The sequence below is a fragment of the Perognathus longimembris genome, chromosome 18 (genome assembly GCF_023159225.1).
Source record: "Perognathus longimembris pacificus isolate PPM17 chromosome 18, ASM2315922v1, whole genome shotgun sequence".
Classification (NCBI taxonomy): domain Eukaryota; kingdom Metazoa; phylum Chordata; class Mammalia; order Rodentia; family Heteromyidae; genus Perognathus; species Perognathus longimembris.
The window spans coordinates 16,470,910-16,496,138 of record NC_063178.1 but is presented as its reverse complement, the minus strand read 5'-3'; the positions used below and the strand labels follow the sequence as shown (position 1 = coordinate 16,496,138).

The 25,229-nt window shown below is 41.4% G+C and overlaps 1 protein-coding gene across 12 annotated transcripts in view; it reads left to right on the top strand.

Annotated features, from left to right (window-relative positions):
- The window catches only part of Pard3 (par-3 family cell polarity regulator), a 553,146-nt gene that overhangs the window by 331,811 nt on the left and 196,106 nt on the right, over window positions 1-25,229 (top strand). For 3 of the 12 annotated variants that reach the window (XM_048367966.1, XM_048367965.1, XM_048367969.1), the window contains 4 exons: window positions 7,494-7,644; window positions 14,240-14,429; window positions 18,976-19,037; window positions 20,160-20,204. In XM_048367966.1, the coding sequence (XP_048223923.1) occupies window positions 7,494-7,644; window positions 14,240-14,429; window positions 18,976-19,037; window positions 20,160-20,204 (448 nt within the window). Of the gene's footprint in view, window positions 1-7,493; window positions 7,645-9,510; window positions 11,675-14,239; window positions 14,430-18,975; window positions 19,128-20,159; window positions 20,205-25,229 lie in introns of those variants that run through there. The other 9 variants (XM_048367961.1, XM_048367959.1, XM_048367967.1 and 6 more) reach the window with 5 other exon arrangements.

The window sequence follows — 25,229 nt, the reverse complement described above, 5'->3', positions numbered from 1 at the left end:
GACAGTATTTGCCTATGAATGTTTAGTGCTCAGCTATTACACATCAGAAAATGTGTCAGCTCTTGTTTACATAGAGATGAATAAAACAGACGTCAAGCCCTCTCTCATCTTCTACTGGTCGATATATCATATTAAGTCTTAGTCCCTTTAAAAACAAACTGAGATTTGTAGCACCTTCTCCAGGCTTTCCTTCTCAGGAAGGCATCGATGGTTATGGAGGACTGAGCATTAGAAATGAATGGAGGATCAGCCTTCTCCTCGTTTCTCATTCCTCTTGTCCCCTATTGTTCCCCAAATAGTAGCAAAGCAAACTGGCACCAGCCTGAAAATGTTTTGATGAAAGCACTGATTTTATTCCCTGTTGCCCTATAAAAGATATGAAATTGGAATCCCACTGAACTGTCTTTGTGTCCCATTTGCATTTACATATGAATTTATATGAATGAAAATGATTTAAGTAAGAAAACAGCTGCCATAGACAATAATAGACTTTAATATTCTATATTCCTTATGGTATCATTTTCATACAGTGCTCGTATTTCTCACGACAAAGTATGCTTATAAAGCAATTAGATTAAAAACATCTTATCATGAGTGCTGTGCTTTCTTTGTAATACTATCGACAAGACTTTTGTACTGACAAGATGTAACTAAAGAATTAGAGGAAGACAGAAGAGCTTGGTTCCACTTCCCCCAAGTCCTACGACATCCTTCTGCTGCTGTTGTACCTCCCGTGCTATAGGAAAATCTCCTCGCGTCACGGGGAGAGCATTTATAGATCACGGAACAGTAAATACTGACGCCAGCCTAGCGCATCGTGCTGTCACCGATGACCCCCGGCCCAGGTCATGTACCTGCAGTTTTTTCCTTGCCGGTGGGCTCGCCGGCCCTGTTGTCCAGTCTGTGAAGGCACGGCACCCCGTTTTCAGTCAAGATCAGATGAGAATTTGTGAATGGTTCCTATTGTTCCTTCCATTGCATGTGGTAGTGCTCTACATGCTCACTATGGTTCCCTTCGAATTATTTGTCAGCTTTCCTCACTAGACATCATCTTACAAACCCCGTGTTCTGTTGACATCGCTACCTGGGTAGCACATGGGACTTTCTCAGGGCCCTCTGTCTTGCTCTGCTTTGCTTACCTTCCAGGAATCTTTGAGCGCCTCCTCATCTCACAATGCTACCTCGATGGCTCTGTTTTCCTGTTGCTGAACTCTGGCTCTGAACTCTCCTTCAGAGCATCCTTTGCAGGCCTCTTCTTCAATGTCAGTGTTTTTCAGGCTCTTCTAGTATTTGCTTCTTATGAAAGATTCTCACCTGTCCCTCCCCATCCGTGGGCTGTAGAAGTAGAGATTCATCCCAACTGTCGATTGAAAATACCAGAAAAAAATAATTATGCAAGCAATTTTTACCCTCTGCTTTCTCCTCCCCCTCTCTTCTATTCTAATTGTATTCATTCTACTCTATTCTTGTATTCTCTTTTCTCAACAAAAGTGACTTCCCCTTATTTTAATGCTTCAGAAAGGTAGTGTAACTTTCTTAGAGATAAATATTTGGAGTCCTAGATTTCCATTGTTTCAGCTTGGGAATGCATAAGGCAAGTTGTTAAAATTGGTATCACTTACCCAACAGGACAATTTTTTTTTATTATTGAGTGAGATAGAGGGGACTGGCAGTTAATACCTGACACTGCTCCTTGATTACTGGAAAAAACCCAGGCATGAGAATTCTTCTTATTTTAAATATCTAAAGGAAATTAATATTTGTGAAAATCACCATAATTTAACCTAGCTTCCAGTCATTTTGTTAATGTCTGTGTTGGAAGTCATTTTCTATAAAGCCTTGTGAATATTGCCAGGTGAGCCTTTGTCTTAGATCCCATTTGAAGGGATTTAGTCATCAGTGACTACTTGAAAATAAATTCTTTCTCTAGATATAATCCTCTCAAAATTAGATAGGTATATGAAAATTGGAGGATCCTGACATTTCATTTATGATTCTCTTTGGTGTATGCATTAAGAAATAAATGCAGGAAGGTAAAATGGCCTGTGTTGTGTCTGTTAGGAAGATGGAGAAGAGAAAGGAACAGGCCGGACTCAGTCTCAACAGGCAAGGACTGTTTTCTGAGGTGGGGGTGGGGGGCAAGCCACCTTCCCTCAGGGGTGGAGTTGTGCAGTGAGATGGGATGGGATGGGTTATCCAAAGTCTGTTAGGGCTGGGGGGGAGGGGACTTTTTGTTAGGCCCGCAATGGAATGTTCATGGCCAGGCTTACCTGGGATTGCCCTGCCTGCATCGTGCATACCCTTGCATGGCTGGGGTTTTACTTTGCCTGATGTCCCTGTGCACCTGCTATAATGGGGGGGGGGGCAGTCCCTCAATGGCTACAAGGCCAATGTGGTGACAGAGTAAAGGAGACGCTCTGTAGCCGTTCCTCTTACGTAAATGATTGCATCTGTTTAGCTGTGATGTGTCTTCAAGGCAGTTTATATCCAGGTTGTTTGGGGAAGGAGCCTGTGGTAGAAGCTTGGGCTTTAGGGTCAGAGGACACCGTTGAAGTTATTCCGCCCTATGTCCCTGGTGACCTCAGCTGCTGTCTTTGCCGGTCTGACCTGCCATTACTAAATAGCCATGGGAGGAAATGGGGTGTGGTCCTTTTTGGATGCACTTTGCAACCTTCCCCGCCCCCTCCCCTAGGTCTGACATTGATCCGGTTGCTTTATGTTTACCTCTCAGTGCTCCTCCCTGACATGGAATAGTAATGTAGGTTAAACGTCACTGAATGGCAGCAGCGCGATGGTGCAGCGTTCTCTCAGTAGTGAGGGCTCCTTCCACCTGACCTAATATGTCATTTCTGAGAAAAATCTGAGTCATTCACTTTTCTCAGCAGTGCATTTATCAAATTAATTACTTGTCCTGTGCCTGCGGTATGGCAGACATTGGGAATCAAATGGAATAAATATGTTCAAAAAGTCTGAAATATCAAATAATATGATCTTGCCAGCTACCAGCTCAGATCCAGTGCTAGGTTTGTGGAGGGGGATGAAGGCTGGACCACTGCCAGGTTTTTCATGTTTACAGTGGAGAGGATGGGAGACATTTTCTTCACGTGAAAGGAAACAACCCAAACTGCTATCATCTGACCCACGAATGCATACTTGCGGCAAAATAAGATTTTACTAAAGCCCTTAGAAATTGTATTCATTTCTTTCAAAGAAGCTGAGTTTTTCACTTTTCCTATGAAGACAAGAATGTGCCAAGAATATAATGAAAAGCACATCTCCTGGCTAATACCCAGTTTTTTGTTAGTAAAAAGCATGTTATTTTTCAATTATAAAAGCAATATACAATCTGAGTGTCTTTTTTCCAAATCGTATACTGCATTTACATTGTTTTCAGATTTTTCAATTATTCTTAATTTTTATACCTTTGTACTTAGTTATGCTAAGTATGGATTCATATGAATCTTTACTGTTGACTTAGCTTATTTTTTCCTTAAGGTAGAGACCATAAAGATATAGAATCGCTTGTTCCAAGAGTCAAAATGCGTGATACATTTTGACCTATAATATACATTCCCAAATTTTCAGCAAATTGCTGCATCCCTCTACACCCTTGTCAGTGGGGGTTATCTTGCAGCGAGGTAAGGTTTTTATTCTTTCGTGGACGAGAAGGCTGTCAGGGCAGAGCTGAAGGGCCAAGCAACCTCTGCTCACGGGCGGAATTAAGTGAGATTGCTGAAAATGTTTGCATTTTTGAAGAGCAGAGATGCTGAAGTGAAAACTGCTCTTCCATTTACTTTCTCTTCCAGTGAAGCCTCATTTCAATGAGGTTTGGCCGTCGTAGGCGCCCGGGGGGGGGTGGGGGGGTGGGGGCTGGGTAGCGCTCTTCCCAGCCTGCCCACCCATTGGCTGGTTGGCCACTTGACAGTTCCCTTCTGAAACTCAAAACAAAAATATCCTCAGATGATTCACAACAAAACTGTGTACTTTTTTTGAACTATTTAAAAGGCATTGTATGTTCTGTTCACTGTATACAGTAGACTGTTGATGTCTTCCTTTAAATGTCTTTTCAAATGTAAATTAGATTCTGGTGGAGGTAGAAAAGTAGTATAGGATCTAGCCCAGGAAATTGGGTAAGCTATTTCTTCTGAACAAGCATCCTACTTGTCTCAATAGAGACTTGTACTATTTTTATTTTTCTCAGCCTAAGTCTGCAATTTCTTGCTTGAATATTTTCATTGTCTGTACAAGAAGTTGCCATTCAACAAAGCAGTTTATGAGTGCAATGCATCTTGATCGACGTCACCCTTAAACATTCTCACCCACCCCTCCAGCTCACCTCTCCCTCCCTTAATTTTCAGGACATGGGTTGATTTTTTGTTTTGGCTATTTGACAAAGCAGTTTCTGTACACAGAGCATCTTCTCCCACCCTCCCCAGTGGATTATGGGGGGTGGAGCCCGACAGTGGTCCCTGAGCCTTCCCCCCACCCCCAAGACTAGTTAGCACTCTACTAGTTTGAGCCACAGTGCCACTTCTGGTTTTCTGGTAGTTAATTGGAGATAAAAGACTCAGACTTTCCTGCCTAAGCTAGCTTTGAACTATGATCCTCAAATCTCAGCCTCCTGAGTAGCTAGCTAGGACTACAGGCATATACAGTGCATCTTGATGTTTGTCTTGGAAGTGTGGCTCAGTTGGTAGAGCACTAGCCAGTGAGGGAAAGCATTGGGTACTAAGTTCAAGTCATGGTCTCAGAACTGGGAAGGAAGGAAGGGAGGAAGGGAGGAAGGAGAGAAGGAGAGAAAGAAGGAAGGAAGGAAAGAAAGAAGGATGGAAGGAAAGAAGGAAGGAAAGTAAAGAAAAATCTATAATGATTGGACACTTCTTTAATTTGACTATAGAATTTTAAGATAGTCCCTTGGAATGTCTTTTTTTTTTCTTTAAGATGACTTGGTTTTATTATCTAAAAAAATTGCAGAAATACATAGTTTTGGCAGTCCTGGTGTTGGAAATCAAGGCGTAACCCTCCCTCAGCAGGCCCTCTTCCCCTGGAGCTATTCTGCCCATCCCTGAGCTCTTTTCTTTTCAACTTCCTGTCACATGTCATGGTGGGCCTGCTTGACCACAGTCCTCCTACTCGAGCTTCCTTTTGTTGCGAGGTGACCGGCCTGCACTGCGACACCCAGCCGTTTTCTATGTCCATAGCTTGGGGTGACAGGAGCTCCAACACGGTGCCTCGCCACTGGTTAAAAGAGTCTTTTATGGAGACTGTGTCTCTAAAGCCCATGTTGATCTAGAACCTCTACTACCCCAAGAGCTAGTTTTACAGACTTGAGCCATTATACCCTGGTTTATTAAGCAAACTTATTTGTCTTCTGATTAAATATTTTGCATCAAAGAAGACTTGTTTCTAATACTTATATAGCAAGTGTTTTTTAATGTGTATGCTTATTTAAAATTTTATATTTTTAAATTTTTCGTGAGGTGCTGGCCGTAAAACCTTGCACATCTAGGCAAGTGATTTACTACTGAGTTACACAGCCCCCAAAACTGACAATTTTTTTTGTCTTAAATATGTTTATTCTTAAAACTAGTAGAGTTCGGACTTTTATTTTGCTGTTGTTTTTACCTTCCCAAGAGTGTCTTGGAATTTTGGCATTGTAGTCATTCAGAAAATATTGTTTTATGCATTTATTTTTGTAGTACAGGCCTGGAATATTTAATTTACTTTCCAGTAAAGCTGTCAGTTGTAATCTGCAATTAAAAAAAAAAAAGCTAATAAAACAAATCCTCATTTCACAGTTTAAACCTTATTGAGTCCAATTCACCAGCGCTGCAAGTTTATTATTCTCCTGCAGTTTGACGTGCCTCCAATTGTAATTGTGTTGACCCTTCGAAGCATTAACTCTCCCCAGTGCTTATCAAACTAGGAGAGATAAGTCTGCAATTCGCAACTTCATTAACTATCTCATTTATAGGAAACACATGATGGCTTCTAATAGAAGTCATCACTTGTGCATTGGAAGGGACCTTGGAAGTTGGGCTTTTGTGCGTTTAGGGAGTGAGTGCGAGCTTTTCTCCTCCAGCTGAGCTCCCCCTGCACCGGTGCAGGCTAGCCCGTTCCGCGGGCACGCTCAGCCGCTGGTTCAGGCTAGCCCTGACTGCGAGGCCCACGGCCTCCTGAGGAGCTGGTCCGTGCAGAAGGTGTGCTCAGAGTCCCGCCACCAAGGCAGAGCCAGACGCACTGTTTCCCCCGGGTGCGCGCGTGTCTCGGGGCGCGTTCGTGTCTTCCTCCTGCCCGCTTTGGCGAGGAGAGCTTGGCTGGTGGGGCACAGCCGTGTGAAGGGATGCCGCGTGCTGCTTTGATTCGTGCTCATGGAAATGGACATTTTTCTCCTCTCATCGGTTAGGGTGTACGAGATTGCTAAGCGTTCACACAGGTGCTTCATGAAAACATTCAGCCAGTGCTTTCGTATTCTTCCTTGCAGTACTGGCATTGGAGCTGAGACTCACCTGTCGCTCCCTTGCTTCTCTGATGCTGTGGTATTGAAGCCAGGCCCCCTGCCCTGCTTTTTATTGGTTATTTTTGGAGGTGAAGCCAGCTGACTTTTCCGCCACGGCTGGCTTCTCCCAGCATTCCCCTTGGATTCCCAAGGAGATCAGAGCACACATTTGAGCTCTAAACGGGGTGCTGGCTGCTCTCAGTAGCAGGTTTTGAATTCAGGAACTCATGCTTCTTCAGAAAGCACTGCGCCTCTTGCTAACCACATCTCCAGACCTTCGACGCTTTGCTTTAGGTCTGGACTTTTTACAAGCAATGACCTGGGATCAAAATCCTCCTATCTAACTTTCTGCGTAGCTGGAACTACAGATGCGTGCCACACACCCTGCCCTTTTAAAGTGTTTATCTCAGTTATTTATGACCTCGTATTTAAAGATGACAGTAAGATGATGCCCCAGTTATTGTTCGTTTCTATCAGAAGAAATTAAATTTCAGTGTTATGTTGAAGGCACTTGGATCTGACAGAAGGAGGAGACAATAATTCTACTAGCACACATATAAACATGTGCTCTTAGGTACATTTATATCCTGTAGGCATGAAAATTGTAGCTGAAGTCCAGCATTTATTCTCAAGAAGCATGCCTTCTACAGAGCAGCATCTAATAAAGAATTCTGAGTCAAGCATAACTTAAATTAACTTCAGCAGATACTAACAAAATAAGCAACAAGATGAGACTTTTTAAAAAGCTTTTAATATACATATTTTCCTGCAGTGGTTGAAATCTGACAGAACTTCGTGGGGGGCCTAGTGTAAAGTGGTACAGAAAGTTGGTCATTAGGCAGAGCTGTCATCACAAATTATTTTGGTACAGGGTGAAAAGTTCTAGTTCATTTGCTACCCAGTTGGATGCAGGCTTCGGGCAAGTTGTTATTATTCCCCCGTGCTGCTAATGGGCCTCCAGTGCTGATTTTCCCTTGCCAACCCCTCTTTGTAGCTAAAGTCACCGGGGAGCCCCCCTGGACCCGAGCTGCCCATTGAAACAGTGTTGGATGATAGAGAGCGAAGAATCTCCCATTCCCTCTACAGTGGGATCGAGGGGCTTGACGGATCGCCCACGAGAAATGCTGCCCTCAGTAGAATAATGGGTAAGTCAGGTAAAACTCTTCTCCTCCCATCTTGTTTGTGCTTTCTCTGGTTCACTGAGAGGTTCTTAATGTAATATTAATATAAGAGAGTTCTGTATTACCAAGAGGAAAAAGAACAGCTTCGGTGTGGTCATTCAGGAAATGTTAATGCAGAAAGAATAAATCAATACATTGATTTGTTAAGTGAGTTTTAGATCCCTTGACATGAGGAAAGAGCAAAAAAGAAAAGGATGGCAAAGAAATGTTTTCCTGCCAGGAGCATATTCTTAGTTTGTTGGAAATAATAAGTGAAGGTTTGTTCTAAGAACAATCAAGCATAATGTTCATAGCTGGGCATCGGTGGCCATGTCTATAATCCTAACTGCCCAGGAGGCTGAGATCTGAGAAGCTAAGTTTGAAGTCAACCCTGGCAGAAAACCCATGAGACTCATACTTCCAATTAATCATCAAGAAGTCCAAAGTGGAATTGTGACTCAAGTGATAAGAGTGCCAGCCTTGAGCTAAGGAACCAAAAGATAATGCCTGGGCCCTGAGTTCAAGCCCCAGTACCAACACACACACACACACACACACACACACACACACACACACACACGTACGTAGTAGAGTTATGGCTCATGTGGTTAAGTGCCAGCCTTCAGCAAAAGAGCTACGGGCCCTGAGTTCAAGCCCCAACATCAATGTCTACAAAAGGTAATGGATATAACAAGGAGTCAAAGTTTTATTGTCAGTCGCAGAAGCAATGCTTAGAGGAGAAGAACGAGGAAAGGAAACACCTATACCTCTAGCTATGCATCCATCTGAAATATTCACTGTCACTTGGTTGGACATAGTAGATAAAGAATACGTTTTAATTGTGTGAGACTTTCTCAGAGCTTTAGTCTTAAAATGTTGGTGCTAGTCTTGGGCATCCTTTGTCTGGATTCAGCAGCTGCTGCCTGCGTAGCCCCTGTGGGTGATGAGGTGATTAGCCTTGCTCTGTTGCAGTTCAGCTTTCTCCTAACAGATGCAGTTAGTAAAGACCTGCTTTGCCGCTGGAGTGGTTAGATTTGCAGAATTGCTCATCTTAGGATTACTTTGTGAGATTTTTCAAATTTAGAACATAAGAGGCGGTTTTGATTAAAGTGACACCGGACATAAAACCCTTGTATTACTGGTCTGTTTTTTCTAGGCTCCAATTTAAAGTAAAACCCTAAATCTAAATCCATTTTGAATACATTTAGTGCAGATTTAATGCAATTCAAGTTTCTGTCATGGAGCTCCTTTGGAATAAGAACTTGTTTAATTCATCAGTGGATGTTTATGGAAATCCTGCCATCGGCAAGAGATAGAACATATACCTTTGCTGTAGATACGAAGATGAATAAAGAACAATCTCTGACTTCAAGGGACCATATACTGGTCACGATAGGAAGAAAAACACATCACCACAACTTGCAGAATTGTCTGCTGTTCTTCCTCTAATCCTTCCTATATTCTCATTTGGAAAAATTGCTAAATTCTTCTTTTCTTATCTTGTTATGTGTAGAATTTAGACAGACCAGTCTTGGGTCCACTCTGTTAGCATGCTTCTTTTTACTTGCTTGGTATGTACAATTAGGAAACGATACTACCTGTTGGTTCAGACAACAGTTGGGTATGCATTTAATCATTGCTTATTAATTATCAGTTGCTTCACTGCTGTGAAATTGCCATCCTTTCTTGACTGGTGAAAAACTGCTGAAATCTTTTCTATTGGTGGAATTTTAGACCCCTTGAGAAAGATAAAGTGTGTGTGTGTGTGTGTGTGTGTGTGTGTGTGTGTGTGTGTCTCCTTGGATCTGTGTGCATACAAAGTGATCCGCTGTAATTTCCCCTTTATTATAGGAACATAGGACTTGCCATACTGAAAGAGACCATTGGTCCACCAGTTCCTGTAACCAGCATCCTGCCTCCAATCCCTGATGCTTCAGAGGAAGGCGAAACCTAGAACTAGAAAACACACAAGCCCCACCCCCACCCCAGTTTTTTAACCTAGCGACATTGAAATTCTATACCTGGTTGAGGGGTCCTTCATTTTCTCTGGTCTGTTGACCCTGTTTTGTTAGCTATGACTTTGTTAGTCCCTATTGCCTTGGGTTGTGGCTGGCATCTTTGTGACCCTTTCCTTCTGCTAGGTGTATATAATGCACCAGACACTTCCTGGCCGTAGGACCTTCTCTCCCCAGCGCCCTGCTTCATGATATTCTGTACATTTCCCAAGTGGGCTGAGGGGGATTTCAGCCTCATTGTTGGATAATCTGCCAAACAGACGTTCTAGGCTTTGCATATTTTCTTAAGACTTTTTTTTTTTACATATTATACTGTAAACTAGAGATCCTATATAGCTTTTTAAAAATTATTTTCTATTTTTAAACTTCAAGTGGTTGTATAAGGGAGTTACAAGATCTTATATATTTGATCCTATATGTATATCCTTAAATTGATGTATTTTGCAGCCAAAATTGTAGGAATTATTTAGTTTTGGTCATCTCTAGTATTATTGACCTAAGAATTAAATGCTATTTATGAGGTTTGTTAACCTCTGAAGTTAGAAATTCTATAAAAAATGTTACCTTGCAACCGAACACCAAAACACAGAACCAAATATGAGATGAGAGCACTGAATTTACATTAGCCTGCACCAATTGTGATAGTCTTCTAATTGGCATAGTATTTGGGTGCATGGAGATTTCCCAGATTCTAGCTGGTTGATGTATGGTTGTCCTACCATTAAAATCACAGTTATGGTTGTGGTGGTATTTAGTTACTACAGGATCTGATACGGTATGAAGACAATTTGTATTGAAATTTCCAATAAGTACCTTATGTATCAATTAGTTACGTGTGAACAGGGACCATTTTCACCTAGACTCCCCCCGCAGTCCCGAAATTAAGACTCTAAATTAAAGAGACTTCTGAAGCCTTGTGATCTTTCTCTAATGGGAACACAACTAGAAGAGAGGCCTCTAAAAAAATGCACCAAAAATAGGAATGGACTTTCTCTTGAAAAGATGTCAGATGTCATCAACCACACACTTTCTCACTTACCAGATAAAAGAACTAAGTTCCAAGTCCCATGGTGATGTTTGTTCTGTTTTCTTTTTTTTTGCCTGTTTCCTCGTTCTAAAACCACCCCTCTCTGGGGAATGCCAAGTCCACACTGTAACTGAGAACGACATTCAAGGCATTTGTTCTTTATTCAGATCAATTTACGTGTGTCCATCCTGTAAGCAAGGCATTGAATAGTCTCCAGAAGTTATTCCATTCCAGCAGCATTGCTGACAAGAAAAAATTTGTCTTGGAAATTACTAATGAAATAAGTTGTATCCTACTCATCTTCTATTAAGGAATTAGGAACCCAAGAAAGCGAGTGTAGATTTGGATAAAGTGACCACTATTTGAATGCATGGTTTTCTGGCCACACATAACTTACCTCCTTAGCTGTGAATTATAACCAAAACAAATCTTCTGCAAAGGTTATCATTTTTAACAATTTCCATTTTAATAGATATAAAAAGAGCAGTTTGAACATTCACAAAAAAGTCGCTGGTAGTGAACTCGCGTTGGTAGGATCATCTCTGAAACATTTCCAATTGTTGGGCGAGATACACACACACACACACACACTCACACACACACACGTCGGAGAGTATTAGGCATTTTAAATCAGCATGTTCACTCATAAAATGTTGATATTTGGTAACACAGAACCTGAATTGTTTTTTTGGCTTTATCTGAACAATTTTGTTTAAAACAAACAAGTAATCTGTTGTATTCATTTTAGAATTTACCTCCAGGTTTCTATGTACACACATTTGTGATGAATTTAAATAATAATTCTGCTCGGAATATATCCGTCTTGTTAGACATTTGACGTAGAAAATGAGACACTGCTGCTTTGTTCCAGGTCATCTCACTGGCACAAATTCCCCCACTTCAGTTATTTGCAGTATTATGAGTGGTGTTGCATTCTCTGTAAATTGGCAATGAATAAATGTTTAGTAAACAATCATTTTGTATGTCATTGTTTTCCTTCTTTGAAAAATAGTAACTGGTTTACTACTGACCTGTTTTACTATGTTGATTAACCAATGGAGGTAAAAGGAAAATCTATCCATCAGAAATGGGTGAAGCCTTCTTGAGTCAAGCTTAGAAGGTTTCATAGTAGAATAGAGATCAGGGTTTCATCTTGGTGGAGCGTGGTGGAATGTGTAGCTAGGTAGTTTAGTTGTTCATTTAAAGCACTTCTTGGCAAGCCATCTGAGTAGTGCAAAACTGTGGGAATATTTAAGTAATCAAATTTGGTGAAATATTAGTCCCTAGAATCGTGGGCAAGAGAAACATGCTAAATTGTCCTACTAGAGAGTCTTCTTGCCATTTATAAATATTTGCATGCTGTATACACACATATGTTCATATGTATGTATTTTGTCATTTAAGGTATAATCTTCCTACTCACAACATATGACAACAAAAGATTATATGAACCAGGGCTGGGAATATGGCCTAATGGCAAGAGTGCTTGCCTCGTATACATGAGGCCCTGGGTTCTATTCCTCAGCACCACATATATAGAAAGCAGCCAGAAGTGGCGCTGTGGCTCAAGTGGCAGAGTGCTAGCCTTGAGCAAAAAGAAGCCAGGGACGGTGCTCAGGCCCTGAGTCCAAGGCCCAGGACTGGCAAAAAAAAAAAAAAAAAAAAAAAGGATTATATGAACCCCAATGTAAAAGATTCAGGTTTTGTGTTTAAGAACGTATGTGGTTTGGTTTCTCTGTGATGTTTCCTTCAAGACAGTATTCTTGAGTTAGAAATTGGTGTTTAGCAATGTCATATATGTCATGTCACTGTGAATTGTCACTTAGGGTGTCACCCTGGTTTATGCTGGTCTTTTGAAGGAAACATGTCTCTGACTAATAGTGCTAGTGTGTCCTACCTTATTTTCAAATACTCTGGTGAGCAGATTTCTGTATTGACACCCTAAAATTTGAGTAGGAAGTGATTTCAAGTCAGGAAAAGGGAAATTATTACATGTTACCCTTGATTTACATCTCCATCATAAGGATGCATACAAAGGACCTAGTTGTCTTAGTTTGTCACAATAATGCATTTGAAATCAAATAAAAGGTTTGTTTTGCTAAGAGGCTGTATGGAGCTTTCGGTGAACATGTAGGTTGCTATAACAGTGTAGTCAATACTACAGTGTTCATGCATTTGAAATTTCAAGAAAGTTTACTGTTGTGGGCCACCCTGGGAATATAAACAGCAGCTATAACAACTTCTGCTTCTTTGCTGAACTGTCTACAAATACATATACTATATCTTTCAGGACTCTATGCCATATGCATCATTCTTAAGATTATTTGCTTGTAAGGTGGGATCTAAGACTAATGTTAAACCAATTCCATGTGCAGTTTGAAAAAATAATTTATAGGGGCTGGGACTATGGTCTAGTGGTAGAGTGCTTGCCTCGTATACATGAAGTCCTGGGTTTGATTCCCCAGCACCACATATATAGAAAAGGCCAGAAGTGGTGCTGTGGCTCAAGTGGCAGAGTGCTAGCCTTGAGCAAAGAGAAGCCAGGGACAGTGCTCAGGCCCTGAGTTGAAGCCCCAGGACTGGCAAGAAAGAAAACTTATATTAAAAGAGAAGTGCCCCATGTACAAAATTGTGGTAGATCTTAGGAAATCAAGGCGGAAGTTTGGTTTGGGAAGGACCTGCCCCAAATGACTTTAACAGTTAGGAAGTTTGACTTCAGTGGAAAGGTTTGCTGTCCTCTTGTGAGGTGGCCAGGGATATTGTCCTTGCCCCTTCGTTTGGGTGGAGTTTGGATTCGTGGGCCATGTCTTGTGACCTTGGCACCGTGGCTGGGAGCCTGGCCTCACGCCTGTTGCCCGTGTGACCCAGGCCTAGCAGGACACTCCAACCTGCCCGGGACAGCCCTCCACGCGGAGCACGCTGCCCGGGACAGCCCTCCACGCGGAGCACGCTGCGAGACCGCAGACGATCCAGTGGGGAAGGACGGCAGGATGGGGATTCCCAAGCCACCTTCCGGGGTTTAGCCCCCCGAAATGCATTTTCTCAAGAGAAACTGTGCGTGTCCACGTCCGTGGTGCTGTGCGGGGGCCCCGCCGGTGTGCCCTCGGCGTGTCTTTGGTGCGTGGGAGCTCCGTGGAGGGGCGCTCGCCCGCGTGTGTGTGCGGGGCGGCCTGCCGCGTGAATGGACGCACGCTTGCCTGCCCTTCAGGAGGCCGCACGCGAAGTGCCTTGCCAGAACTTTCCAGATTTCCTCGCCTTAGCATTCGCTGGGCGCTGTCACACTCGAGGCATTTTTGGTGATCCGTTTAGGCTTCAGACGCAGCCCACGGAAGAAATCCCACGGTGTGGGCTGAGTTGTACCCCCACAGTGTCACAGACGGGGGCGGACTTGGGGTCTGTGCTGGACAGCCACTCAGGAGAAAGTGATGCGCTAGGTTCTCCTTTGCTCTGCAGCGACGGGGAAGGGGGGCCGTCCGCATGAACAGGGACTGCGCTTCCATGGCCGTCTAGAACTGCTTTTTCCTTTTGCCTCTGGCAGGTAAATACCAGCTGTCCCCCACCGTGAACATGCCCCACGACGACACGGTCATCATCGAAGACGACCGGCTGGCCGTGCTCCCTCCGCACCTTTCGGACCAGTCCTCCTCCAGCTCCCACGACGACGTGGGCTTCGTGGCCCCCGACGCGGGCTCCTGGGCCCAGGCTGCGGTCCTGGAGTCGGCCGAGTGGTGAGTGGGTGGTCGTGGGCGGTCGTGCGCGCGCCGGTCTCGTTCACCGCGTTCCCGACGTGCCGAGGGCTCGGGACCGCACACCGCGCGCGAACTCCTTCGTGGTCTCGGGCTCGGTGGTGTTAGCCTTCAAAGGCTGTGTTTAGGACTTTGGCCAACAAGTACCCAGACATCACTACTCGTTCTTTCTTAAAAATTTAATTTTTAATTCGTTTTAATGCAGTGATCGCTTTTCTATTAAATCGATGCTAACCCAATCGCTAAGTGTGTTGAACCAATTAGGTGAAACTGTGTGTTCTGGAAGTGGGAAGAGAGTGTTTCAACTGTAATCTGGGTTTTACTTTGTGTGTGTGTGTGGTTGGTCTGTCTGTCTGTCTGTCTGTCTGTCTGTTCATGTGCCCGTAGTGAGGCTTGGACTCAGTGCCTGGGAGCTGTCTTTTAGTTTTTTACTCAAGTTTGGCACCCTGCCACTTGAGCTAAACCTCCCTCTACTTCCAGCTTTTTGCTAATTAGAAATAAGTCTCACGGACTTTGCTGCCTGGCCTGGCTTCTAACCATGACCTTCCGTTGGGATTCTAGGTTCGAGCCTCTGGTGCCTGACATAGCCATAGTCTTTGAGATTCTTTGTACTAGGTTCAAGGGAGATGAGTTTGGGGAGAGTTGGGGAGTCTTTCAAAGTAGAGGAAAGCCTTTGATACTATTGAGCCAGTGAGGGACTCGGTGTCGCCATGGGCTTTAAGCTACGTGCCTGCTAATTACCTATCAGTGAGCAAACGGGCTGTCCTGTAGGTATGGCCTCTGACGTTTGGATGATCGTGAAACCATGAAACTTCCTTCTTGTCCCTTCTGTGGGATCTTCTCTAAACACAGTAGCAAAACTGTGCTTTTGGCATTGTTCCTTCCCTACTAACCCCTTAATAGCCTCTTACTCTTTACATGACCTGGGTCAACATTATATATTAGATTAAATGTGTCTAGCTGACTCGCATTTGTTTGTGTTAACATTTCAAGACTGCTTTTTCAAAATAAAGTATACACCCCTTCTTCTTTCCCCAAAATGCAGTTCATTTATTTGTTAATTCTGCAGATGTTCTCTGGAAATAGCTTCACCTGTAATTTAGGCCTTTGAAATGTTGAGCTCCAGCTTTTCTTTCTTTTAAATTTCTGCCTGTGAGAACATAGCATTTAAAAATAGAGCTCTGCTCAAGCCTGCCCCATAATAGCTTAGCATTGAATGAATTTGGGGGGTAAGCTTCGAGGGGGGCCACCATATACAGTAAAATCCCACTTGAAGTAGCAGCTGCTGTTACATTGCTCCAGTTTGAAAGGGGGGGCAGAAGTGGAGGAGGAGAGGCTTCCATTTGTGCAGTCTTTCTTCTTCTCAGGGACCTAGTCTCTGGGTCTCCACCAGGTTGAGAAGCCTTGGAGGTGAGGTCTTGAGAACAGCTCTGTGGGGGGCCTTCGAAAGGGTTCCATTGGTGAGAAGAAGTAAACAACTTGCAGAGCTAGATGGTGGCATTCCTTTCCCTAAGGAGGATTTGCAGAAAAAGAGGAGGACTTGGGCGATTTCACCTTGGGGAATGTGGGACCAGGGTAGGAATATGAATGAAGGGTTATCCAAACAAGCATGGCAGCTGCTCTGCGTCAGGGCGGAGAGCGTAAGCTTTTCCAGGCTGACAATATCTCCCTAATCTTTGATGAAAATGTTAGGAAAACAGAAGGGCAATAAGACAGGATTAATAAGCGGAATTTTTAATAACTTTGGGGGGTCAGGATATGGTTACAGTCTCTAAAGAATCATCTGTCAGTCCTGCAGCCGAACTTGCTCAATATTCTGGTGCGCTGTTTATTGTATCTGAAATTAGTGTAATGGGCTTATTAATAGGGAAGAATTAATTTATGTCATGGTTTAAGAATATTTAGTTATTTTAAGACTCTTATTAACTCACAAACTCATTTGACATTTTAAATTGTGTATGTTTATAGTTCACTGCACAATTGTGGGAGGCTAAATATGTCAAATGGCAATGCTTCTAATTTGTTAACACATAGAATGTCTATTTTTTCAATTAGTGGATTTAGAGAACATTAGCAATGTTTTTAAGGAAGGTGAATAACAATACATTATAATTGTACGTGGGTGGTGGTGGTGTGTGTGCATGTGTGTGTGTGCCAAAACTTGCACGTGAACTGCTGACCCTGGGCGTAACCCCTTGCACTTTTCTTCTCAAGGCTAGTGCTCTAGCACTTGAGCAACAAGTCAGCCTTCATCTTTTTTCTGATTACTGGGATAAGAGACTCAGACTGCCTAAGCTGACTGTGAACGAAGATCCTCAGATCTCAGCCTACTGACTATCTCGTATTTACAGACACGAGCCACTGGTGCCCAGCGTAGCACATTTAATTTTAATGACAACTTAACGTCAGAGGATATGAAATGATTTTGAAAATATGCTAAAGGATCGTTTTGGTAGTGATAATTTGCATTTCTTTGAAGAAAGTTTTACAAATACATTCTGTTTAAACTTTATTAATGCACAAGGTCATGTATTACCACAAACATAAAGATAATTATTTGGGGCTTGGACTAGACTCCTGCTCCCTGTGAGGTTTATTTTCTATTGTCTGGATTCCTGACCCAGGGCTAGAGTGGGGCAACTTTAATTTTGTAGTACTGAAGGACAGGCTCTTTGTTAACCTTGACCCTGCGTGTGCTTGACTTTAAGAGTGAATGCTTTCTTCAATTCTGAGACCTCCTCCCTGGCTAGGGTTCTTTCAGTTTGATGTGCCATGAATTTGGTGGGGAAGCTTGAGAAGGTTTGTCCTTTATGCAGCCTCTATGATTGTGTGTCTCTGTCCCTGGCCCGGGCCTTGACACCGGGCCTGAGGTGCTGTCCCTGAGCTTTTTCTAGCCCTGTACTACTTGCACCCCAGCTCCACTTCGGGCTTTCTGTGACTCACTGGGTTCTGCCCTGGCTGGCTTCCAGTCATGCTCCTCAGATCTCAGCCTCCCGAGTCGCTAGGATCGCAGATAGGGTTACCAGCATCAAAGATTTTTTTTTCCTTTTTTAATTAAGTAGCTTTACAAAGGGACTATAATTCCCTTTATGTGGTTTTACAGATCATCCTAATTAATATTACTTTGATCATTTACTAGGAAGTCTTCCCTGGATAATAATACTTCCTTTGTTTATTAGTTTATTATTTCCCAAAGGGCTTTCATCTTACCTCCTTGAATTCTTTCATTGGTCTTGAAAAATAGAGGGATTCTCTTTGTGAGCAAGGCTAGAACGTATCGTTCCGCTTAATGCATGGGCAGAGATTTTCTCTGGGTATTGTCTCAACTTTTGGCCAACTGTCATTTCATGCGCAAGAAATTGCTGCTGAATTTCCGTTGTGCATCTCTGCTAGGTCATTGTAAATTTCACATTGTGAATGATAATTTCCCCAAGACCTTGAATTCATCAGAAACATTGAAATCTGTTGTAAATCCAGCTTTCTTAGCAGAATTGGCTCCCTGATTGTGGTATGTTAATTGGTCGTGGAGAGTCATTCTCTGGCCCGAAAGCCAAGCTGTGTGGATCCCACAAAGGCTAGCTGGTTTATTTATCTATGGATGCATCCAACACAGAGAAAAATAATCCCTCGTGTACACTGTGCCCAGAACACCTGGTAGTGCTTTTTTTAAAGGGATCACAGATTTTTTACAAATCTCAGTGATTCTGCCTCAGCTCCAGCCGCTTCCTTTGGAGAATACTTTGGAATGTGTGTCGTTCCCACTGGAGTGCCATCTGCTGCCGCCTCTTCCTGCTTGGGCCACTGTGTCGGGGTAACCTGAGTGAAATACCATCCAGACTTAGCTCCGCTGCTCCCGACACCCTCCTCGGCTGTCGATCCCCAGGGCATCTGTCCACACAGCCAGCTTAGCATTTCCCTAGGAATCTGTAGCACACAGGATCTTCTCTTATTTACTGGTTTGACTTCGGGCTGTCCAACAAAATAGCTTAGTCAGAATAGATCCTGTTGGCGCTTTGTTGAACTGGCTTCTCAGTGGATGAGCTGTTTCACTGATATCCACATCTTCATGAAGGTTTTTTTTCCTTCTCTTTCCTTTGCTGAAACACAAGATAAACATAGAAAGGCCAGAGCACAGGCTTTTTGAAACTAATATTCCAATGCAATTTATACAATCATATATAATCTGCAGGCTTCTCTACATTATCAATCTTTCCAGTGTCTGCCAAGGATCAGTCTCATTTTTAATAATCACTGAAAAATAATGATGTATCATCAAACATAGAGAAAAAACAGAACAGGGAACAAAAGAGGAAAACTGACATACTTTTAACTCCAATGTTAAATTAATTATTTTTCCATTGCCTTCCATTCGGGCATGGTGTATTTCAAAGTGATCTTTATTTTTGTAACTTAGTTTAATTTTTTTGAGGACTGTTCACACACACAATTGCATATAGAATTTTGTTAAAAGTGGGATGTGTTTTATTTTTAACACATACTTTTGTGCCTGTCTTTCTCTTTGCACCAGCTCTTTGAGTCCAGATGTTGACCCGGTTCTTGCTTTTCAACGGGAAGGATTCGGACGGCAGAGTATGTCAGAAAAACGCACAAAGCAATTTTCAGATGCCAGTCAATTGGATTTCGTTAAAACGCGAAAATCAAAAAGCATGGATTTAGGTAGTGAGTACAATCTCCATGAATGTTTATCTAAATAAGGTTTTGATGCTTTCAGGATAGAATCGATGGCCCCAAACACATGTCTGTTTATTTTGCTCAATAGGGAAAATAAATGTGAAATGTGAAAATTTGGCAAAAATTAGTTTATCTGTGTGTTTGAGATAGCTGGTAGTACTCATAAATGGCATGTTTACATAATATACAATATGTTGATATATGTGTTCTTACGAGAAAGGAAAAAACACGTGCATATCATGCTATGTTCATGTATTTTTATCTTAAAAAATCTGAATTGTTTTAACACTTTGGCTACTGAAAAACAGTTTCATTAGAATTGTATTTGGTTTGTGGGATTTTTAACTAGAAGACAAAGCTTTGGAGAGAAACCATTATCTCAATCCATGTCTAGAATCTTGCTATATCATGCTATCTTCCTTTCTTTAATAAGTCTTTGAGGTTTACTTGATAGATTCTCTTGTATTTTGATAATTAAGACATTTAATCAAATTAATAATTTGAGAGAACATTTATTGTAGAACATATTTGAGAGCAAACAGGAGGAGAAAAATAACTGTAATTGTTCAATCAGACACCAATCAGGTAGTGCTATTCTCTAAATCTAAATCAACAAAAGCAGTAAAATAATTATATGCAGAAGCGGACTGATTGTTTTTTAGTTAATCTGTTGTAACTTACGCTGTGCTATGGTGGCTGTTTGTAACTTCAAGACTAAAAGCATTAATTTATGATATGCGTACAAGAAAATGTTGGTGATGCATTGCCTTGGCTAATTATGATATGCTAACCTATGAATAACACACATATCTGTAAATGAAATGACTGGCCAATTGCATGGAGATACTGCTTATCTTCTCCCTTTATTTTTGATTATGGATGTGTGCTTGATGTTACATACTATTTGCATGAAATATTACCTAAGAATTGTCACCTAACTGTAAAGATCTGGGAATGATTGAAGCATGTTGGGCTAAGGGGACTAACTGGGCTAACCATTATACATTTACCTTTTAACAGTAGCTGAGGAGAGTAAACTCAATACAGTGGATGACCAGAAAGCAGGTAAGAATGGATTGTTAGACTGTTTCCATGGAAACCATGGTCCAAGGAGCTTATCACAATTACAGAGCTGCCAATCATAATGCATGTAAACATAAGTATTCTAGTCTTGCACAGATGTTTCCATTGTAGGAAATCAAATCGTGTAAGATTTTTCTTTCTGTTAGAAAAAAATTTATCAGTGTTGTACCTATTAAAGGGAAATATATTAAAGTCTTAAAAACAGACTTAGATTTTTGAACCATATTTATATAAGAATGATTGCTTTAGATTTTCAAACCATATGTATATAAGAATGATTGCTTATAATTTGTAAAACATAAAAATTCTGAATACCTGATCCATTTAGTTTTAAATTCTGAAAACATACACTGTTAAGTGGAATCATTAATGTGATGTCTAGATTACACTCAATTCTCAAGGTAATGATTGTGGTTTGAAAGATAACATTGCTAAAGGTGAGTGTCCAATATTGCTATCATAAATCATTCCTTAATTCTTTTCCTGATGAAAGAACTAGTTTATAATTAAACCTGACATTTGATTAGACTATTGAATGTAAATGGCTCCATTAGCTTTGTGAACCTGTTCTAAATTCATTTGTCTCTAAATCATTCCATAGAAATAATGGGTTGTGTTGAACTGGGTCTAACATTTTAGTAGATTTTACTTTTTGTGTTTTTACATGAAAACAATCAGAGGAACTCCTTCTGCCCCCCACCCTTAAATAGTTTCATTGAGAACGGCCCATACTGTACGCAAGCCCAGCCCTTCTGCTTCAGTGTCTGAAGCAGAAGAAGAGCTTTCCGTGTAGTTGAAATATTTACTTTGTCCTGTTTTTCGTGCTGTTGGGCACTTATGAATTATTTTAAGTTCAGAATCTTGTTTTAATAATTCTAGATCTAGGATAATGTAGGTACATCACTTGGTACTAGCTAGCTGTAGTTCAACTTTTTAACCTGCAGTAGTAGTAGTAGCTTTAGCCTGGAAGAAAAATGTGTATGTATCTCATATACAGTGTAAAAATTATTGTAAGCTTGTTTGAAGTTAGCATGTTCTATAGAATAAAAGATAGGTTGTAAAACTATATCCAGTAAGTCATTAGAGTAACTATATTGCCAGGCAATTAACTATAGCCTCAGCTATTCCTAAGTAACTATTTTTCTCATCAAACATAAAATTCATTGGAATTCTGGCTCATGGCAATATAAACACATTACTTAATAGTTCATATATGTAACATAGAAATTCTTTTTTTTTTTTTAAACTACATAGTACTTTTGAAGACCCAATTTCTGTCTTAATGTTCCTAAAAATCAACTTGAACCATTCAGACTTTAGGATATGGTTGTGGATCCTAGCAGTTAGGTAAAAGCTGAATGACATTTTAACTAGCTCAAAGATACTACAAAGAAAAAAGCCAATTTCATTTTATTTAAAAGACAATGATGTCATATTTTATATGAAACCAATACCTGGTGAAGACACAGAATTTATAAGCTAATCATGCCATGTTTTTCTGTAATGTCATTTCCTAGATTCATAAGGAAGATATTTTGCAGTATACTAATTTATCCTATTAAATTTGGAAATAATGAGATTAAAAATTATAAGAGGGGCACCAAATAGCCCTTTGGGGTGTTCGTTTTATATCGACACCAGTAAAATATCTAAACTTGGCTCTTCTGCTCAATATTAGAAAGTCAACAGATTTTCAGTTATTTTCCTTCTTCACTTCACATGAATTTTTAAGATCATCATGATTTGACAGTCCAAAGACTTTGGTAGAGTCAGAGTGCCATTTTGGCGTATAGATCATGTATTGTGCTAGAAGCCTTTTATAATGTAGGTTGAAATTCGTTTCCCTTTGTCTTTCACTGTCTGGGGTTTTTGTGGAGCGAGAAGTGTGGGCAAGAGGAGTATTAGAAATAAAAGTACAAATCTAAGGTTAAGGGTCTGCATCAGTAGTTGAACACTTGCCTTGCATGTTCAAGTCCTTGGGCTCAGTTCTCAGTACCACAGTAATGAAGATTGAGATGTAGGGAAAATAGCATCATTTCCCTATTTCCAAGACTTAGGAATCTTGCGTTATATTTGAAGGCATGTCATAAGCTTCTGAGAGAGAATATAAAAAACAAGAGAATTACATCTTTTGGTCATCTAACCCTTAAAATATAAAAAGTAAACAAAATTTACTGAAGACCAAAGAGTTTTATATCAGATTATATAAACTCTATAAAGTATTATTTTAAATAAAATATGTTAAAGATATTTTCTGTTAAAAATAGTCCTGCCTATATTTTATACAGAAAAATGACTTGCTGTTTACATGACTTGTATATGCTTAGTTTATGTTATGCCTCTCAGTAACTTCATTCACCGATCCTAATTTAGTCTTTAAAACCTTTCTTAACTAGGAGCTGGTAGCTCATGACTGTAAGAGTCTTAAATCTCAAAGATCTCAGTTCACATCCAGCCTAGGCAGAGAAGTTCATGAGACTCTTATCTCCATTCATCCAGAGGAAAGTTGAGCTGGGAGTGAGGCTTGAGTAGTGTCAGCCATGAACAAATATACCGAGCAGGCGAAGACCCAGAGATCAGGCCGAGAGTAGCACACTCACAGCAAAACACACATTGAAAACTTCAAATTTCTTGGACAGCTACACTTCCTCCCATTCTGCTACCCACGTGGCCGCCGAGACGTCCGCGACCTCTTCCCGCAGAGAAGCAAATTGCACTGGAGGCCTTGCGGGCCTTGTGTCCCGCACCTGTTGGGAGTAGCCACAGGTGACATGTAAATCAAGGGCTACAAGCAGATTCCGATCAAAATGTCCAGGTTGAGCCCTACGACGGCTGAGCCCTGTCAAAAGCCTGGCAAGTGGCAGAGACCGACTTTGTGGAACTTTTTATGGAAAAATATTCAACGCAAGCATAGACCCGGGGGGGTCCTCGTGCAGTGCCTCTTATCAATAGGTATCAGTATTTTTTTGTGGAAATGTTGTGTGAACCGAGAGCACATGAGGCAGGGAAGGCTCTGAGAGGCCCTGCCGGCTTTGTGCGTGTGGGGAGCTGAGAAGGCCACCCGAGCTGCGCCCGTGGTAGGCAGAGCTCCCCCGCTCACCTGCAGCTCACGCGTCCACCTGTACGTTCTATTGTTTCTTCAATTATATTTTTGCCATTGGTTTTCTTTGCAGATTTGCCTTTGCTTATGCTGAGGGATATTCCATTCTAATACACATAGCATTTCTTAGCTCCCTTATTAACTTTGTTTCTTCTTTGTTGGTCCTGGAGCTTGATCTCGTGGCCCGGGTGCTGTTCCTGAGCCTCTTGGCGCTCAAGGCTAGTGCTCTACCGTGTGAGCCACAGCGCCACTTCTGGCTTTTTCTGTGTAGTTTATTGGAGATGAGAGTCTCACCGACTGTTCTGGCTGGGCTGGATTCAAACCTTGATCCTTGGATCTCGACCTCCCTGAGTTTCTAGGCATGAGCCACTGGTGGCTGGACATTACTAACGTTTTTATTGCTCTGAGTATATTAAGTAAAAACTCAGCTAACTTTTCATGAATGAACGTTTAATACGGCAAATGGTATTTATAGTACCATTTGTACAATAACTTTACTGAAAGCATGAATTAATGATACTGGGATTTGAAGTCAGGACTTTTTGCTTATTAGGCAAGCTCTGTAAATATACTTTAATTGGAGTCATATACACCCATATTCATACATTCATATAGATGTATATCCTAATTTACCTAAGAATACACCAAATATTTGCCTAATAACATATTTTACAGAGCTCAAACACAGCTGGAAAATTATGAAAACTAATAGTCATCATTTTTTTTTGGAAAAAGATCTTGACAGTGCTAAATGTAGTGTGTATGAAGGTAATATCTCTGTCCAGGATAGATCCTTTCTCTTCTTCCTGATTCTATAATTTTATATTTTGTTTCACCATTGGAACAAAATTCAGTTTTCTTCCTGTAATAGAATTTTTGTGAGTAATTTAGAAAATCTACTTGTCAAAAATTACAGTTCTATGAAGAGTAGAAGTAAGATTGATTTTGTTTGAAACATTTTATGTATACTCTTGTCATAAAATAAATAATAATCTGCATTGAGAAAGTGAAATATATCATCATTTTCTCCCAGCATGATAATTTATGGATTATTCCTTCATCATTAGAATTATATGTCTACTTTTCTGCCTATATTGCATTTTCAACCTATCTAAAACGACTACCCCATTGTGAAAATTGGTCCAAAGATGTGATCTAAATGAATCTTTAAAGGATAATTCCTATTTTGATGCTCTGAATTTGATTGTGATCTTCCTTTAAAATACTCTGAGCTACGGAAAGCCCACGTCACAACTATTTGTCTTCTAGGTAATAACATGACAAGGCTACTCCCTAATTATTGATCAACATATGGGCTGATGACCGCATGCAGAGATAAACTCGCTTCTCCCACGCGCCCATGTATTTCATCTGTCTTTCTAACAGGCTAAGCAAAGAACCAGTTCTGAAACCCGCACTGCCCAGGTGGTGGTACAGAGCCGCTCTTTTGGCCGTTAGAAGCCGAATTAGCCTACCTGGGAGTGCTGGCTCAGGCAGTGATGGATGGGCTGTCTCAGCCGGTGAATGAAATCAGCTTTGATTGCCTGCTGAACCGGGTTCTCTCAGTATCATCTTAGGTCTGTCTGCCCTGGATCTTCTGGAAATAGAGCCCAAATTTTAATCCCATGAGTTTTCCCCTGGCATCTAGCTGAAATTTCCTTAGTAATTGCTAATTCTTCTTACTACTGTCCCTCCCCTGTTTGGTTTTGTTCTTTTAAAACAGGTGTTATTCCCAGGACTGCAGACCTAAGGATTTAAGTCCAACCTTTTTGCCTCTCCTGCTCTTCCTCCTCCCTGGAGAGAGCCGTTAATGTCATTTGGGGCCATTCTTACTTCCTAGAAATGACTTGTGCCTGATTCCAGGCTGTCCTGCCAACACTGGCGATCATCAGCCCCTCGGGGTGCTT